The sequence below is a fragment of the Denticeps clupeoides genome, chromosome 7 (assembly GCF_900700375.1).
Source record: "Denticeps clupeoides chromosome 7, fDenClu1.1, whole genome shotgun sequence".
NCBI classification, from domain to species: Eukaryota; Metazoa; Chordata; class Actinopteri; order Clupeiformes; family Denticipitidae; genus Denticeps; species Denticeps clupeoides.
In genome coordinates, this window is record NC_041713.1 from 12,787,021 (window position 1) to 12,798,452 (window position 11,432).

The 11,432-nt window shown below is 41.8% G+C and overlaps 1 protein-coding gene across 6 annotated transcripts; it reads right to left on the reverse strand.

The window, feature by feature from the left end:
• Positions 1–4,493: 4,493 nt before the first annotated feature.
• LOC114793349 (phosphatidylinositol N-acetylglucosaminyltransferase subunit Q-like) lies at positions 4,494–11,412 on the reverse strand. Of its 6 annotated transcripts, none has more exons than XM_028985028.1 (11): positions 11,167–11,412; positions 9,437–10,157; positions 9,148–9,279; positions 8,869–8,989; positions 8,646–8,772; positions 8,020–8,173; positions 7,514–7,625; positions 7,333–7,413; positions 6,212–6,326; positions 6,010–6,071; positions 4,494–5,922 (listed from the first exon to the last, which is right to left on the reverse strand). In XM_028985028.1, exons 1-11 carry the CDS (start codon positions 11,249–11,251, stop codon positions 5,770–5,772), a joined length of 1,863 nt encoding a protein of 620 aa, XP_028840861.1. In that variant the 5' UTR covers positions 11,252–11,412; the 3' UTR covers positions 4,494–5,769. The 6 variants fall into 6 exon arrangements, 5 of the variants coding, with proteins under 5 accessions (XP_028840861.1, XP_028840864.1, XP_028840862.1 ...); XM_028985031.1 differs by having other exon boundaries at positions 11,279–11,403; XM_028985029.1 differs by lacking the exon at positions 11,167–11,412 and adding an exon at positions 10,911–11,123.
• Positions 11,413–11,432: the final 20 nt, after the last annotated feature.

Consider the following 11,432-nt stretch of genomic DNA (forward strand, 5'->3'; position numbering starts at 1 on the left):
CTGCCACCTGCTCTGCCTCATAACGTGGTAGGTGTATTGCCCTTTTTTCAGCCACCAAGGATTGTCTTACACCAGTGTTTACAACTGCTATCATCAGCACATTGTCCCGCACCTTTCCACGTGTGGTAGGTTATTAAAAACACCCAAATTGGGATGAAGCTCTGGTGGCTCTAAGGTCTCTGGTGCCTGGTCCTCCTTCTCCATGAGCAGTGATTTTCTGAGATGCTGCTGCTGAGTTTAGGGAAACTGGGTGGCGAATGGCGGATGAAGCACCTATATTCAGGTAAAAGGGTGCCAATTCTGTATTTTATCTGTTTTTTTCTCTTTGGCATCTTGGTATAATCTAATGTAAAGCACACATTTTTCCACACAAATTTCTCAAAACATTCACCTTCTTTCTGAGGAAGATCCAACTCACGCCTCATTGAATCTTGTGTCACCTGCCCATTATGGTACTGCAAGACTTGTTTGAATTCTCCCCAGCTGTGAACAGTACACTGGCGGTACTCCCACCAGGATTTAGCTGCACCAGTTAGATGATTTTCAACATAAATGCTCCACAACTTTTCATTTAATCCCCTTTGCTGGTAAAACTACTCAATTCGTCTTACAAAGTCTGTTGGTTCATCAGCTTCATCGGCCCCAAACATAGGTGGTGGTGAGTATTCTGCTGGAGGTATAGGCCATGGATATGCAGGATTTAAAGTGTGTCTGGGACTCTCTGTGGGTTTACAGTCGGCTGTTGTCTGTATTTTTAAGATCAGCGTGTCTAGGCAGTCTTTTATTGTTTCAATTCCCCCAAAATGTTTGTTTCTAACAGCTTGACTGTGTCCCCAAGATCTTTAGTGCCCCTCTGCAAAGAAATTTTACGTCCTTATATGAACAGTAGCATAGTGCCCAGTTTTGACATACAGCTTTATCAGATCCCCTTTACCTTGTGAATTTCATTCTCAATCGCTGAGGTGCCACTGAGCAAAGCACCGTCCCGACTGCTCAAGAAGGGTTATGGATTAAAGGGGCAGTGGTGGCCTAGTGGTTAAGGAAGCGGCCCCGTAATCAGAAGGTTGCTGGTTCGAATCCCGATCTGCCAAGGTACCACTGAGGTACCACTGAGCAAAGCACTGTCCCCACACACTGCTCCCCGGGCGCCTGTCACTAAGGGTGATGGGTTAAATGCAGAGGACAAATTTCACTGTGTGCTGTGCATCACTTGTGACAATCACTTCACATCAAAAGCAGACACATTTAGTTGTGTGCACCATGTGCTGTGTTTCACAAGTACAATCACGTCACAATGACAATGACAACCTGGTCACCTTCCATACCTAGCAACTCATAACCACCTAAATCAGCATTTACTTGGCATGGCTCTTCTGTCATTTGTATATGAACAACATTCAGCCATGTGAGAAGAAAACGCACAACAAAGGCCTTAAATTAAGTAATGGGCCTGTTGCTAACTGTAGTAATCAATTTTTTTTTACATAATAAATGAGACTCAATAAAGTGGGCGGGTTGCTCGTTTACTGATACAGAACAAATTTTTAAATCGAAATAACAGTCCCCAATAGCACAACAACTAGTCACCGCCCTCTGTGGTTGAAGTGTCCATCAGCAGTTTCAGTTGGAAAAGAGAAGAACAAACTTGAGAAGGGATCCCACGTTGAAAAGAGTGGCCAGGAAAAGTGGTGTCCGCGTCCGGTCTCCACATCTCTTTTCAGAATAACAGCGTATTACATTTTATCAACACATCCGTGAAGCGTTACAACGTGAATAACGTGAATTTGTCGAGCAAAAAAAATTTCGGAACAAACAATGCAATCTTACTGAAGAAACGTTACGCCTTGATACTTCGTTATTACCGTGGTGTAAACGAGCTTGGAACCCCGTCCAAACATGCCGGTGTTGTGCCGAATTCTGTGACCCGTCGAATTCCGTGACCCTAGGTGGCGCTGTGCCGCGGAAGACGGTTAGGACCCAACTTACAGCACGGTCACAATATCCGACGTCGCCTGTCAAGAAATGTGACCTCTGGTTCCTGTTCATAATTAGAATTGTAAATGTTGTATTTACAGGTATTAGAGGATGAAAGAAGTTACCTCAAATGGCTTTGTTAATGTTGCATTTCTCTATTTAAGCTCGTTAAAAGGAGCGCTCCTGGATAATAACAAGGCTGCATGCTTCACTTAGTTGTTTATTGCTCTCAAAGTACACAATTAAAACTCAACAATCAATTAATTCAGCTAACAGTTATCGTGTATACTAATTTTGTTTGAACGTTGTTCACCGTCTTTCCACGGAATTCGGTACAACAACGCCGGTATCGATGCATGTTGAGCGGCTGAACGCGCTGAATCTACTGTATAATATATACGGGTCTGCATGTCCTCACTGGGCGACAGGAAACAAATGCAAATTATAACAAATCATTTAATTACAAACAAAAATGTGATTGTAATTTGTTACGTTACTGTAAGAAACGTTGTAATTCAATTACAGTTACTTATTGAAATATTCATGATTACAATTTTAGTTGCATTTTAATACTTTCCGCTAATCGTGTAAACATTTAACGTGCAAACATGTCCGAAGCCAAAAGAGTAAAAGAAATCAGTTGGACAGAACATACTTTCTAATTAAAGAGGACCTCCCCAAAAGTGCAAACTCCATTAATTGGGTGGCCTTAAAGCAGACTCTGCTTCAGAAAGTCTCCAGAATGTCTTACTTTCTGCTGTTGACACAGGGTTCTGATGCTACTTTTGGTACAGATGGGAGAAACTTCTTTGAATTTTATATTGAAGATTTGAAGTTTCTGAAAACCTTGCTTTCAAGTAAAAACGTCAAAAATTAAATTGTGATTCAGTATCAAATGCTGAAAGTGAAACATTTTACTGTAATTTTGATGTACATACACGATGACGTGACTACTCGCATCTCCAGACGCTTACAGAAAACCGATGCTGCCATCAAGTTCAACATGGATTTGTTTTTTTTCTCACCTCAACTGTAACATCTACTCACATTATTGGAAAGAAGATGACTTCTACTTCTTTTTTGAAAGCGATTGGTGGTAAATTGGTGCTCACGATAAGTTACCTGTAGTGAGGGCACTGAAGAATTTTCTGCATAGTGACAAATTTCGGTGGCCCAGGACTCCTCCTAGTGAGGTACAGGAACCTGTCCTTACCCAGTTTTCTTATCCAGGTGTTTCGATGCTCTTCCAGCTTCTTCAGCCAGGGTAAGCAAGACTGGTAGGTGAACATTAGCAAGATGTCCAAGTAGGCGTAATCCTGTAAAGTTTTAAAATGCGCACCCATAGAACCCACGTGCGCTTTCAAAGTCCAGGGCAGGTCAATAGCACTGTACATTACTTACAGCATGATATCCTGTCCGTGGCACAGCAGAAACTTAACATTGTAGTACCTTTCTAATTTACAAAAAGTTATTATTTTAAAGAACTCCTCGGGATCCAACTCTTCTATCTTTTCCATTGACTCCTTAATGGATGCCTTGGGCGATGCATATATGCTGAGCAGTTTTCCCAGAGTATTTTGATGTTGCTAGTCAACCAAATACATGCAGTAATCAATGCGTCTGTGTTTCAGACCCCGCACCACGGCAGACCTATATTCTAAGTACATCATCATTGCAGATAAATCCATTTTCTTATCTTTTTTTTCTTTTGCTTGTTTAAATAGATGAAAGTGAGACTGTAATTCTTGCTTTCTGAAGAATTTTATCTACCTAGACACTCACAGATCTCTCCTTTTGAAACTGCACGCAACCTTGGAGTAACTATAGACAACCAACCCTCCTTCTCAAGTCACATCACCAGTCTTTCCCGCTCATGTAGATTCCTTCTGAAATAGATGGAGACATAAGTCGCTCTGGATAAGGGCATCTGGCAAATGCCTCAAATGTAAATGTAAAAGTAAATCCATTGCTCCGCCCACACAACTTAGGTGCTTTTTAAAGACGGCCATTTAAAAAGGTGAAGTCTGTCCGGGACGGATGTTTAAACTTCACCTGAGCAGAGAAAGTTCTTTAATGCAGTTCTTTATTATTCTGTTTTTTAGTTCTCTATTCCAAAAGTAAAAAATCTTTAAATTTTAATGCATATCGATTACATGTAGTAGTTTGTAGTTTAGTAGTTGTAGTTTTTTATTTTAGATTTTGTTGTTTCCAACTGTGATTTAGATTCCTGTCCAACTGCAAAGCCTGAATAAATATGGTGGACTTCTAGCCACTGGTTGAATGGTCCGTGTTCACGTTTGTCTCTACTCCTTTGTCTATCCAGTTGTCACGTCCTTGATTGGGGGAATTGAGTAATGTGACAATGTTTTGGCGAGGAAAATCGCATCACAGCATCACTGAGTGGCACAGTCAAGATCATTTACTGTCTTCAAAGCTTTGGAAGTATGTGGGTCCGTCAAGCACTTATACACAGAGCAATAGAAAATATGTACAGAAAAACAGTAATTTCCAACATGAGATAAAATTTGCTTTTTTTTATTGTACATTTATTTTATCTATGACAATTGTTTATACATAATGTAATTTGTGTTAGTAATAAACAACATATAAACTACATTGTAATGAAAATGTACTTCTGAAATAATTTATTACATAAACCCATTTATTAAAACTTCATGAACATATTAATAAAAAAAGAACATTTGACAGAGGCTTCTTCCTGTCAAAGATTACAAGCAACTGGAGAATTGAAACAAATCATGTTTTCCAACTAGCTTTAAGTAACCATTCAACAACACAATATTTTTGTTGAAATGTATTTAAGTATTTAAATATATTAATAAAATGTTTGACTTCTAAATGTGACATGGTACAGATATCACCATACCCAGCCATATGGTGTTTAAGGATCAGATATCCCTGCTATTCATTCCAGCATACACCACAGAAAGGAGTTCCCAAAATATGGCCATATATGTCACCTGATTACTTTGGATTGCTTTGAGAGCACAGACTGGAGTGTGTTTGAACACCAGGAATTTACATTTAGGGGCAGTGGTGGCCTCGCGGGTAAGGAAACGCACCCGTAATCGGAAGGTTACCAGTTCAAATCCCGAAATGCCACAGTCCCAAAATACTGCTCCCCGGCTGCCCACTGCTCACCAAGGTTGATGGATAAAAGCAGAGGACATATTTCATTGTGTGCACCATAATACTGCAGCAGTCCCAGTTACGGAAAAACTGGTCCGTCTCACCCAGACTTGAACCTAACCAGTTTGCATACATAACAAACAGATTGACTGAAGATGCCATCATTACAGCGCTCCACACTTCCATCTCTCACCTGGAACAGCAGGGGTGCTATGCTAGGCCGCTCTTTGTTGACTTTAGCTCTGCTTTTAATACAATATTTCCACAGTACTAAGTCGATGAGAAAGTGTACAGGGAGGAGGTCCATGCAAATCTAAATTGGAAACTCAGTATCTTGGTGATAGTATAGGCCCAACAACGACTCCATTTTGATTATAGCAGTGGTTATAAGTCGTTAATAGAGAATTAATTCAACCACCATGAAACCACCAGGCAGTAAGCAGGAGGTACTAAAGACAGGCCTGTATGTTACAGCCCTGCCAAGTGTGTTTTGACAGTGAATGGGTGCTTGTTTACCAGGACGGAGCTGAGATGGGAGTAGGACCCCAAACCAACAATAAAGTTCCTCACATTATTCAGTACTTAATGTAATTAGTCTCTAGTTAAGAGATTTGTGTTCCAAGTTGCCATAGTCTTCTCTGGGTCTTAGTCTGTTTTGGTTGTCTTGTGCTTCCATGGATAGATCAGCTCCCCTACAAACAGCTTTTTACACAGGGCCATCCACGAGTCCCTGGGGTAACAGCTGTAGGTTGGCGTCCGGTAGTACTGCAGGACCGCACTGACCTTTATAGGATTAATCTGGGCCAGAAACAAGAGATTTTATTAAGGAGCTCTACAAAAGTAGCACCAAATATCAGATTTTCACACGCTTTAACAGCATCTCACCTCCATCATTAGGTGTAAAGGAGTGCCTTCCTCCTCACACAGCACTCTGAACTTGACTCCCTCTGTGGATCAGATGGAAGAGACACTCTCTACTTAACACACCCCTCCTTCTTAATCACATTTTATTCACTTTTCTCACGTTAAATATTCGCAAAGATAGATTAGTTATGGCAAGGGTCCAATCCCATGGTTCACAGCTCACCTGCAAGTCTGTAGGGCCTGCACACACGCAACCCCATGGCAAAGAGTGGGAAGGAGTTGAGGAGGTCGACGGCGAGGTGAATCAGTCCCTGGAACAGCACCACCACCAGACGGAGCTACAGGGGCAACAGGCTAATGAGTTGTGGAATCAGCTCAGAGGTACAGACATTCATGCCTTTTCAGAAAAGTGCACATCAGGAGTTATTAGAACACCACCAGGCGCTGAGACACAGTAACTCGACATTCACACCAGAGGATACCTGAGCGCATCCAATAGACAGGAAGTCGTTAAGTTTGTATGTGAGCTGGCAGTTAGCAGCAAGCAGGTATATCTTGGCAGCATATCATGGGCCGTGTGGGCATCAAAATAAACTAGAGCTCCAATTAACATTAAGTTGTGAGCTATGAGATGATTTATTGTCACTGAATCAGTATATATCACCCCAAAAAAAAATAATGAAGAGTCTAATGTCAATTGACATATATGCGAAAATGAATAAATTATACTGTTGCAGGACAGAGAGTCTAAGAGCAACTTCAGAACAAAATCAGGGAGCAGCGATGTCCAACCAAGCAGTCTAACTAATTTATTAAATTCAGTCGGGACGTTTTTAAAAGCACAAATGGTTTTAGTAACGTATTAAGGTTCTGAAGCACTCAAAAAAAAAACAAAAAAAACGCCAGCTGTATTAAACGCAAGGCCCACCATATAAATAGTTAAAGGTGGAAAGCTGCTACTACCCTGATGAACACATCTATTAATCATGCTCAAGTCTGAAATCGCTTCCTCAAAATGGATATGAAGGGCTATCATACGCTGCTTACAAAATCTAAAGGCAAAGGCCTACACAGGCAAAGGTCTCATGCTCCAACCATGCTAAAACTGCAACTTTCATAGACACTGCAAAAGAAATCCAATACAAATTTTACAATCCCTCAATAAGGAAGGAAGGTTGTATCATTATAATTAATTACAACATTGCCTTTATTCTCCCTATAAAGTTTGTTCTGGGATGCATGTTTTATCGGGGCCACAGAGGAAAGTACATTTCCACACACACTACCTGTATTTCCATTTTTTCATGGTGTCATAAATACAGCTGAAGAAAGAGAAAGACTCACAAGAGTAAACACCAGGTAGTACAGGGCAGTAGTGGGCAGCAGGAACAGCAAAATAGTGAAGAGCAAAGTCCCAATGAACAGCTGCAGGAAGAAGGAAAGGGGCACATAAATCACTAAAGGGGGGGTCAGGATGAATCATGCACAAAGCTGCTCGGCGTTGGTGAAGGATGTGTCCAGGTACCTGATCCATGTCATAGGAGCAGGAGTCCACGCGCTGTCTCAGCACATTCCACTTTTTCCCCCTGAAGAGGCGCCACAGGGAGGACAGTCCGTAGATCTTCAGACAGTACAGCCTATTGGGGATGGGAAGGTGTGTAAACCCAAGAGATGAACGGAGATTCATGGTATGGGGGTAGTGAAATATTTTACCTTAGTTGACAGCTCTGCAAACAACTGACCATGTTTATTATTTCAACACCCTTCATAATAACCCTATTTTTCATAATAAACTCTATTTTTAATATAAAAAAAAGAAACCCTGATGCTTAACCTGTAATACATCTTACGCCCTCACAGGTAGACCAATACTCAGTACTCTACACAAAATTTGCACTGATTAAAACAGATTTAAAATCAAACACCTTATATTTACAAGGAGCTACGCCCTCTGCAGGCAAAACAAAAGTCTACTCATGCTTATGGATTAAGCAGTTAAAAAGATGCTAACAAAAGAAAAATATAACTCACCTGGCCCCATAAACATAGAAGCAGTAGATATGGAAGGTCAACAAGGCCACCATGTCAGACAGTACTGAGAGGGCAAAGGTCAGACCTAGGCAGGCTGAGAGGCCTACATACCACAAGATCATCTCAATGAAAGGAGACATCAAGTGAATGTAGCCTAGAAAACACAAATAAAAATGTGTTAATTTCCAGTTATGAAAGGCTCCAAGTGCCAGGCTTTTTATTTGAATCGGAAGTAATAATAACTTACATACCATCAGTCTTCTTCAATTAGAGTAACAAGTTTCAGGCTAAGCTTAGACTCTCTAATATGAGCTAAGGCACTGAGGAGTAAGTAGGGGATAATGCGCAATATGTGTGTTAAAACCCTCTAATGCACATTTCAGAGTGAAACTTTACTGGAATAATATATTTCACGATATTAATGCACACATTCCAACCAACCAAAATTAATTCATCCACTCTAGGGGTTTTCCTTGAGATCTATCACTCCACATGTTTTTGGTACCTTTATGATTTAACACACATGATGTCACTTTTCAAGAAGATTTTCAAGAACTTCAGAAGAGTAGATCACGTGGACCAGGGTTACTCCAGAAAATCCACTGGTGATAAGAGGTTCCACTCACTGATCCACAGATGAATGTGGTAGATGAAGAACCTCCCAAGCACCTGGTCCAGGGCCCTGTTCATCTTCAGTCCCGCTGGTGCACCCATCAGCCACTCCAGCAGCTCCCGCAGCTCCTTAGCCACATGCTAAAGACACAAGTCCAAATGATTCTTAATTTGACATACATGCTGTATGAAGCGTCACAAGGCGTTCACAACTTTAGATGGATATGGCACACGTACGTCTGCCACTGGCACAAGGGTACTGGCCAGTTTTCCAATACGGTTCTCCCTGTAGAGCCAGGCAATTAGCAGCAGCCCAAGTGCCATGTCCAACAGAAAGGACACAAAAATATTGGCTTTTCTGCAAGGGAGGAAATGATAACATTACATTAACATGACCTCACATCAGACAAGTATTGACAGAAATGCAGTCCAACTTTCAGAAAAGCCATAGACCAAGAAGTTAGTAAAAAACATGCAGACAGGCATAGGATAGAGAAACAGAAAATTCAGTTTTACCTCATAAACTCCATGTGCTCGGTAGCTTTTCTTGTAGAGCTCACTGTCTGAAGATGTTCTGTTCTGTAGCCTAACTGGACACATGTGGACAATTTGCTGGAGATGAATCGCACAGGAGGTACATTCAGCAGCCTGTCACACAAAAAAACACATCGCAGAATGTAGGTCATAAATCTATAAAGCCACATCTTGACGTTTGGTTTAACTTGTTCACTAGTGTCAGATTAAGCTTTTTTGTTTTTAAAAATGCACAATAATTTTTGATGACGGCAAAGAGAGAAAGGTTCACCTGATGCTGCCCAGCCAACTCCACAGGGACAGCATCCAGGTGAGCAACTTGCAGACAGGCACGGAGCCCTGCTTCACAAGCTCCGCTATTATACTGGCCTCCCGGCCCTCAGACTGCCAGTGGGTCAGCTTCAGCGGTCCATCGTCATACTTGTCAATGAAGAACAGAGGATGACTTTGGGCCACTGTATGAAACACAGCACGTAGTGCAGACTGCTCCATTTTAGAATGTGAAACCCCCTCCTGAACGGGGTGGAGCTGAGACAGCATGACCTTCCGTTGGTCGTAGTGGACAATGATGACCTTTTCGTTTTCATCGCGTACACTGCCCTCTCCTTCTTTTGCCTGTTCCTTGAGGAACATTCCACCCTTGCGAACAACCTGACAAGTAAAGCCCCTCTTGCCGATCTCTCGGCTGAGCTGTAGCCAGCGACTGTGAGGAAAGATGGTGCTGAGGTCCTTCAGAAAGCTGTCCATCCCCTCCTGGCCTTCTTTGGGCATGCTCCAAGAGCCCAGCACTGTCAGGTCCACATCTGTCTGGCTACGAATCTCCGTGAGGTACCTCTTCACTTGACCTGGTATGAAGGGGTAGTGGACGACTGCCAGAACAACCGCAGAGTCCTGGTCAGGGATCCAGCACCCGACAAGAAGGCCACTGTCAGCTGTGGTACAGCACTGGGGAAAGAAAATCTTCAGCACCATGACTCTTGCTTCTCGGAGATCTGCAATAATGAAACCATAAAGGTCGAACTTTACAGATACTACACAATACTTTATAGTTTACAGATACTACACGGATTACCCTAAATCCAGGATAACTGCATTAATGGGATAAATAAACACATCTCGATGCCACTGGAACGTGTAAAAACGAACTCGGCGAGACCTAGATTGTTACACCCTGCTGGCGGCTGCCCTCCTGTCCTTCAAACGCATCGAGCGCCGCTGTCGTTTCTATAGCAACCGCCGAATCTACCAATACCGACGCGTAAAGACAATCACGTCCATCGGAACAGAATATCGAGTAAATTACTACCCTCGGTGCCGGTTTAAATGCAAGACTGCTAAATGTTTGGGCACTAATAGCATTGTACCATGTTTTAAATGGCCCCGCTTTGCATAAAATGTGTTGATTAAGCCATCGATCAAAATTTAGAAGCAACCAAATCTTGCAAAGTACACAGATAAGGCATGTTTTTTTTTTTTAAAAAAAAAAAGGGTTTGAAAGCTAACTTGCTATATAGCACCGCTGCTGGTGGTAGGCTAGTGGGTAACACACTCACCTATGAACCAGAAGACCCAGGTTCAAATCCCACTTACTACCCTCGTGTTAACATTGAGTTGCACCGGGGGTACTGTCCCTGTAACTACTCATTTTAAGTCCCTCTGGATAAGGGTTTCTGATAAAATGCAGTAAATGTAAAAAAAAAGGTAACGCGCGTCATTTATAAACTTCCGACCGGGTTCTTACCTACGTTGAATATTGGTTCCGCACGACACCATAAACGCAAAAGCGAATTTGCATGCCTCGTATCAAGTACACCCTGTTTCAAAGTACTTTCCGTGCGTGTAGAAATACCTTAGTTTTGTTCGGTTGTTACCCAATACAGACTATTATACCTATGTTATTTTATTACAACAACGGGGTTGTAATAATCCCCAGGGTTATAAATTCATTATATAAATTACATTAGGTAATTCTCATAATACTACAGAGATATATTTACATACGTATCCTCGGAGATGCGACTTTCCAGTTCTGTTCACTGTATCTGAAATGCTGGAACGACAGAAAGAGCGGGCTTAACGTGACCATGTGCTGATAAAGAGCAAAACGACTTACAAAAATGTCTCTGGCCCGTTTTCTCACGCTTCAAAAATACACGACTCTACCACGACTCTATTTCAACAAAACAGTTAAAGTGTTGAATAGCTGCAATTTGTGTTAAGTTATATATCCGACTTCATGCATGTCTGTACCATGAAAATTTTTGTCA

Coding starts and splice junctions, on each gene's coding strand:
- LOC114793349 (XM_028985028.1), bottom strand. CDS start 11,251: ATGGTCACGTTAAGCCCGCTCTTTCTGTCGTTCCAGCATTTCAGATAC. Junction 9,280..9,436: donor AGTTGGCTGGGCAGCATCAG/GTGAACCTTTCT, acceptor TTTGTGTGACAG/GCTGCTGAATGTACCTCCTG. Junction 8,990..9,147: donor GAGCACATGGAGTTTATGAG/GTAAAACTGAAT, acceptor CCTCCCTTGCAG/AAAAGCCAATATTTTTGTGT.